Here is a 7,467-nt window from a genome sequence, read left to right on the forward strand (position 1 = left end):
ATGTGAACCGAATATGTCCCTCCCATATTCGGAAGGTGATAGTACCTCAGCAGACAGAAGCTGGAAAGGTACCAACACATTTCCAGAGGCTGTGGACACTGAAAAGGAACCAGCGTTCCAGGTGCCCATACCAAGGGGGTAAGAGTCTCTCGCCATTGTCCTTGGCGAGAAGTCCCTGAAGAGCCCCTGGATGTGCTCACAGAAGAATGAGCTCTAAATGCCCGACAGTGGTACAGTCAGGGAGAAACTTTGCTGCCCCTCTCAGCCCTCTTCTCTCCCTTCTCCTGCCCAGGAGGCAACGTAGCCATTTGGGGGAGGGTAAAGGAAACATCAACCATGCCCCACCCCCACACTATTTCTGAGCTCTCCAACAAACCCAAAATTGGAAAGAAATTTTTTCTCTGTTTTAAGATTGATGTGTATTTATGTGATCAGACCTTCTAATGTCTGAGTTCAGATTTTGGCAACTTAATGTGACCACACGATTTTTTATTATCTAAGAATGACCTGAAAAATCTTGATACTACCTGAAATTTTTATCCTGGTACAAAAGATAAGTTGTCCCCATTGAATACATTTTTAAAGTAGACAAAATAAATTTGGTTTGTAATAACACCTCGTGAATTTATATGTTTACTAATTTTATAACTTCGATAGAAAATCTGTTGCAATTGAAATAATGCAGTCTTACAATATATGTTGAAGGAATTCTCTCGAAGTTAATTGGTGCAAAGTTTAACTGTTAATATATTTTTCAATCAAATGTCAGACAGAAAGAGCAGTTGCTTATGTACGACTATTTCCTGAAATATCCAGATAGTTTGAGTAATTGACTCAATAATTTCTGCGACTTTTGTTTACTTTCTTATATTATAAGCTCTTTTAACTGTATATTTTGCTTCATATTTCTGGTTCTGAGAGATTCTTTGCAACCTTTCTTGAAATGTTGGAACAGTTTTCATGCAAATGTTTTTCTTCTTGTTGAAGGTTTATATGGAAGCCAAGTGATTCTAAGATTATAAATTCCATTACTTTGTTTTGGCAGATTATTTTATTACTATTCTCTCAGGCTCATTTGTTTTAAATTCATAACAACTAAGCAATGTGTGCTGAAAGACACTGATCATTAGAGGATGTGTTTAAAAGAATTTGTTTCAATTAAAAATATTCAAGAAAAACATACATAATTTTTACATTTGATCTAATAGGTGTTTAAACATGTCTCATCTGTTTCGTTTCTGTATTCCCAGATTAAATTACAACTTCACAAAGTTGTGTCATGGCCAGAAGATGACTTGTTATACTCTGCAAATCCCACAGGTTGAAAAGAAAATGTTTGCTATCTTTGGAGAAATGTGCCACAAAATCCATTGCATAATATTCTTCACCATTTTATGAATTGCTTGTTTCCTGACCTTACTCATTTTTTTCACAGGCCTATATTGATTTTGTTTGCTTGTTTTCTAGGTGAACCTGATCTTCATAAGAACTCAGAAGGTCAAGTAAATGCTGAAGAAAAACGTGCTGACACACATTCATAGGTTTGAAATGCAGTAACGGCTTCTGTCATTTTAAACACGAGAGGTCAGTATTATTTTTAGATCAGAAACCTAATTTCTGAACTGAATGGTTTGTAGAATATTCCTAGAGACAAAGTTATTTTATTTAAATGGCCTCCTGGATTCTTTTTAGAAAAATTTCTGTCTCCTATCTTCTGAGGCAATATCTTAAATATTTACCTTTTCAAAGAGTTCTCAATTTGCTTTTCAATATAAATTATACTGAGACATTTTAGCCCTTCAAAAATAATAGGCTGTCGTCAATGGGGAGGTTTAATGCTGATTTCTTTTTCTGCTTCATGTAGAAACTGTAAATGTTTACAACAAGTGGTAATGACAAAGCAAGTACACATTATGAAGGAAACATCAGTATTTGCTAAAGCCCTTGGACGTGTGCCTCAATGGTGCTCTTAAAAATCCAGCTTCTAGGGCTTGCCTTCCGTCTACCAAATGGTTAGGTCTGGGAGTGATGCCTTGGAAGTCTGAGTTTTTAATAAACCCACCTACTGATATTTCTGTACACTAAAGTTCAGAACTACTGTGTTGGGACTTCAAAGGAGGTGCAGGTAGTTAGAAGGGAAGGATGTGTATTTGTAGTGGAGATGCCTTCGTGTCTCCTTAAATAAGTAAGAACCTAAGCTCAAGTCTTATAATTCATCCTGCTGTTGGGGTGATGGTGGGGGCAAGAAATGCTGAGAGTTTTAGATGTTATCATAGCTCCTCAAATGTTGCTTAAGATATGAAAGAGTTAGAATGCGATTCGTTTTTAAGATGATTAATTTCTCAGTATTCTGCACTTGGTTATAAAACTGATTGATAATAATAGTTTCATTAAATAGCAACTTTCAAGTGTAAGGCACTGTGGGGCATATCTTACACATATTATCTCACTCAACAATTCCAGAGTTAGTGATTGTGATTCCTATTTTATGTATGAAGGTTGGGTAGAAATCAAGCCACAAAGTGGCTGTTCAGCAACTAAAACCCATCTTTATATTCAACCATTTTAATACATTGTCCTTTATTAGCTACAGCAACATCTCTCCTTTCCCTTCATCCAACCTAGAAATGTCTTACCTTTAGAGCTCACAGCTCTTTTTAGGAGAGTCCTTGGGTTCTGATGATACAGAAGCCCTCAAAGTATATTTTAGGGAAAACTAATCCAGTGGAATATTTATAGATGTTTAAGTACAAAAGGTTTTATTGTCAAATAAATGCCATTAGAAAACTGATTAAACAAAATTAAGCAAGATTCTTCCTACCAAATGCCTCCAAGCCAGCGTATACTTCATGGCTTTAAAAAATGTTTAAGATCAGCCTTCTCTATGCACTTAAAATACCAAGCTGGATATTTATAAATATTTTCCAAAAGTTATGTGTCGGAAACACAGGTTTCAAATATGTTTGTTAAAATGACGAGTATGAAACTGTCTAAGGCAAAAAAGAAAATTATGTGTAAGATTCTGGCATCTCATTAGTAAAAGATTTTGATAGGGTCCCTTTGGCAGTTAATGAAGCCTCTCTCTCTCTCTCTCTCTCTCTCTCTCTCTCTCTCTCTCTCTCTCTCTCTTAATTAAAAAAAACCCCAAAGCTGGAAAAGTTTGAGACCAAATCAAACTGAACAGCAATATTCAAACCCCAGCAGCCAGCAGACCATGAGACAACTGTTTTTTTCATCAGGACCTAAGTTCATTAGCTTTCTTTTCAGTTTGAGAAAGCCCTGCCTTTAGTGCACAGTCTTTCAGGAATCAAGTAGGTGAAATTCGCATGCCTTCAAGGAATAGGCAGGTCTCTTAAAAGAGGGAAGTGGGTGAAGTCGGACAACAGCAGGGGTGACGATTGGCAACTGTGACGTAGGCGTAGTGTCTGGTCAGCCTTGGAAACAGAGAGGACACGGCACACCCCACCCGGGGGCTGCACCCACCCACCCTTTAGTTCTGGCAGATTTTCACCAGGTAAGAGGGAGGGCCCAGTGTTTCCAAGTGTTCCTATTGGTTAAGAGATTTTTTTTTTTTGGTAAAATCTTCCAATTTTTAATGTTGGCTCAATGTTTTTTTAAAACACTGCATAGACCAAACAAATTATGTTTGAGGGTCATATTTGGCCTGCAGGCTCTTTCTAGTCAACCCAAGAAGAGGTGTGTGGGCTGGATTTAGCCTGGGCATTTGCATTATTTGACTTCCACACTGATTTAAAATATCTTTTTGAATATCTTGAGACAGGGCTTCTGCTCTTTACTTCACTATAGTCCTTGTGACTCTACTTGTTTTACACTTACATGGGCCCACTTATCTCATGTATATTACTTGCCAGGCCTGTATAGCTATTTAATTGTGTTACTTCTGATCCAAAGGATCAAAATTTTTACTGGTATCAAGACACACACCAACACACACACACACACACACACACACACACGAGAAATAGAAGGATGCATTACAACTGATATAAAATAAATATCATATACTGAGAAATTGCTTATTTTTGACAAGGTATATAAAGTCTAAAGGGAAATTGCAACACAGTAATTAATGTCTGTATATGACTAAGACATGATCTTCATATTCATTTGAATTTTATTTCAGGATAATGAAACAGTACTAAAACTTAACTCCGCAACTTCCTGCAGAACTATATTCTCTTTCACCACACACTTGGATCGGGCCATTTTTTATGGACTCCTGTGTAAGGAATGAGTAAGAAGAACATACATTCTGTGCTAGTAACTCTGGCCAAATAAATAACACTCAAATTTGCTATCGGGTTTTTAGCCAGTGCTTCTGCCATCATTTTTCCTCCACAATTTGGTGTTGTTCAATCAATCTGGAGAAATTTTTAAGACAACAGTTGGACAGTTTAAAATTATCATCATTTTGAACCAGGTATAGCATAGGTGACCATGCAATACATGTGCAGAAGAGGTATTTTAAAATTTTACTTTCTTCCATTGTTTTATACAGAGTGCTATAACTACACATTTTTAAGGTCTCAAGTAAAAGGAGAGCAAAAAAAAAATTATGGAAACATATTTTTTACAGCTCTGAGGAGCAGGCCATTTAGATCGTCCTTGTTATTTTAAATGCACGGGAGCAAACTGAGAGGCAGGACTATTCCGAAGCTGTGGTTGAAGTCCTAGAACAACAATGGAGCATCACAACCTTGGCCCTGTGATCTGGCGAACAGGTCATCATGCCTCGCAAGCTGGGAACCCACCGTGCAACCCGTCCTGGAAAGCAGTGGACCAGCCTGCACCCGTCCCTGGGGCTTCAGAATATATCGCAGCCCCTACAGGGGCGACAGACCACGGAAGTCACACACTCCCTACCACCCTGGACAACGAGAACCTCCACTGTTGGAGACAGACACAAGAACTGAGAGTGGAATTTTGCCTTCTGGGGTGTTGATCCCATTAGAGTGTGTGTGTGTGTGTGTGTGTGTGTGTGTGTGTGTGTGTGTGTGTGATGTGTGTTCAAAAATATCTATGAGAATGGAAGCCCACGCTTTTCTGTACAGATAACATTATTTGATGTGACTTGACGTTTTCCTGCACAGAAACAAGCCACCACCTTGGAGACTCTGCTTCCTTGTCATGTTTTGCCTGAGCATGTGCAGAGCCTTTTCCTTGCTCCAAACTGAAGAACTACCTGTATTTGTTACTAGCTGACAAGAAAGTCAAGCGCAGTTAGGTGTTGTAACTTTTCACTGTAAACACTTCCACGTCTGTGAGACTAAGTGACTTTGTTTTTGTAAAAGGCAGGAACTGGATGGGAAAAACCAAGAGTAGCCATCAATTACAGTGAGGGGGGGGCGGTGTGGGTCCTCAAGACTTTTCTGTTGCACCTGCTTCTTTTCTGGGTCCTACCATGCTAAGCAATATCTTAGAAAGGGATACAACCAGAAGCTTTTCAGCCTCAAGAGTGGGGTTTTTATAACTCACAACTTAGATCTCTTTTAATGTGTAAGCCATATTCTATATGCATATTAGGTATGCATCCTTCTAACTTAAGATATATTTGTGTATAGACTGTGTATAAAGCGCTTTTAAATGTTCTGTGAATAAGGTTCCTAGCTTTTGCTTCACCTGAATCTTGTGTAGAAGACAGCTATATAATTGAATTGTATCATAGACATCGTATTGCAATTGATATTTTAAATGTAAGCAGTAAAGATTGATCTATAATGATATATTGGGGGGAAATATAGATATGTACATCATGGTGACATTTTGTCCTTTTAAAAGGGTATTTTATTTTTATTTATGGAGACACTGTAACTACTTTCAATGTCTTTTCTTTAGCTATTTACCAGCTTGAAAACATTCTGCATTTAAAATAGAATCCGCCTCTGGGAATTCTACTTACTTTCGTTCCTGTTTGAGCCAGTTGTCTTTCCTAAAGCTATGGGGCCTCTTGGGGGAGAAGTCCATTGAAAACTCCTACTCCATCGTCCTAGGAAACATGCCCACTTTGTTCCTATTAGTACCTTACAATCTATGGACTTCGTTCCTAAAAAACATGGAGGCATATAAGGAATTTATCCATTTCTGTCTGTGGGCTGTAACCTACTTTTCCAGGTTGCACGACACAGAGGACGGTGGCTGAACTTCCAGAGGGAGTGGGGAAACCTGCTCCATCTCTTCAGTAGACTTGTCTTTCCTAACCTCCCTCCCCTGGCTCCTTCTCTCCTTTTTTACTTCCTTGTTTCTTCCTTCCATCTCTCCCTAAGACAGCTACCGGCAGCCATTTGTGCTAATGAGGGGGTCACAGCAGGGTTACCAGTGCCTCCCTTCTGTGAACATCAGCGCTGAGTCGCCCTGGAGAAAGAGATGGATGAGTTAGGCTGCTGCACCATGAGCGTTCTGCTTTGAGCTTTTATCCTCAGCTACCCAACATATAGCTAACATTTTCATAGGCCTTTTCATGTAACCAGCACCTCTCATTGCATTGTAACATGACAAGCTAAAATTCCTGTGTTTTATTCTGCTGTAATTCTCTTTCATATATATGACTGTTAAATAAATCGTACTTGAGGGAATATATTGAGAAACATTTGGTGTCTTCTGTAATGCAATTTGATGGGGCACTGAAAAGTCGGAGATATCAGGAAACACCAGAAGTGCACCAACTTAAACATTGATTTGAGTCCTGTCCAAAAGTGACTTTTGCTCTACTAAAGAATTATTCACTCAACAGTCATTATTGCACCTGTTATTTGCAAACTCCTGGCCAGTGCATGGTGCACATAGGAATCTGGAAACCTAGATCTTTCCTCTAGAGCAGCGGTTCTCAACCTGTGGGTCGTGACCCCTTTGGGGGTCGAATGACCCTTTCACAGGGGTCGCCTAGACCATCGGAAAACACATATATAATTACATATTGTTTTTGTGATTAATCACTATGCTTTAATTATGTTCCATTTGTAACAATGAAAATACATCCTGCATATCAGATATTTACATTATGATTCATAACAGTAGCAAAATTACAGTTATGAAGTAGCAACGAAAATAATTTTATGGTTGGTGGTCCCCACAACATGAGGAACTGTATTAAAGGGTCGCGGCATTAGGAAGGTTGAGAACCACTGCTCTAGAGATTTCATACCCACAGCGGGCATGATCTGTACATCCAATAATTAACACGCCACATATAGGAGTGCCGATAGATGCACCTCCTGATGATAAGGAGGTAAAAATCGCTTCCATCATCAGGGCTTCCGAGAACGCCGCTGAGAACAGGTGGCACACACATTGACACTCCAGTAATAACTAACAACAAAGGCCCATGTTCATTGCTTATTTTCTGGGTACAGCCTCCATAGACGCTTAACAAACATCATCTCTAATCCGCAATAATCCAGCAGAGTGGGCATCGGCGTGAGTCAGGAAACCAGGTCTCAGAGGAAGAGC

General features: G+C 39.0%; 1 protein-coding gene across 1 annotated transcript in view; it reads left to right on the plus strand.

Moving 5' to 3' along the window:
- The window catches only part of PDE1A (phosphodiesterase 1A), a 260,293-nt gene extending 253,700 nt beyond the window's left edge, over positions 1-6,593 (plus strand). Inside the window, exons 15-16 of the mRNA XM_081095731.1 lie at positions 1,468-1,584; positions 4,145-6,593. Coding sequence (XP_080951857.1) covers positions 1,468-1,541 — 74 coding nt within the window. The 3' untranslated portion in view covers positions 1,542-1,584; positions 4,145-6,593. The remainder of the gene's footprint in view (positions 1-1,467; positions 1,585-4,144) is intronic.
- The last annotated feature ends 874 nt before the right edge of the window (positions 6,594-7,467 follow it).

Source organism: Myotis nattereri, assembly GCF_964212035.1.
Source record: "Myotis nattereri genome assembly, chromosome: 7".
NCBI lineage: Eukaryota > Metazoa > Chordata > Mammalia > Chiroptera > Vespertilionidae > Myotis > Myotis nattereri.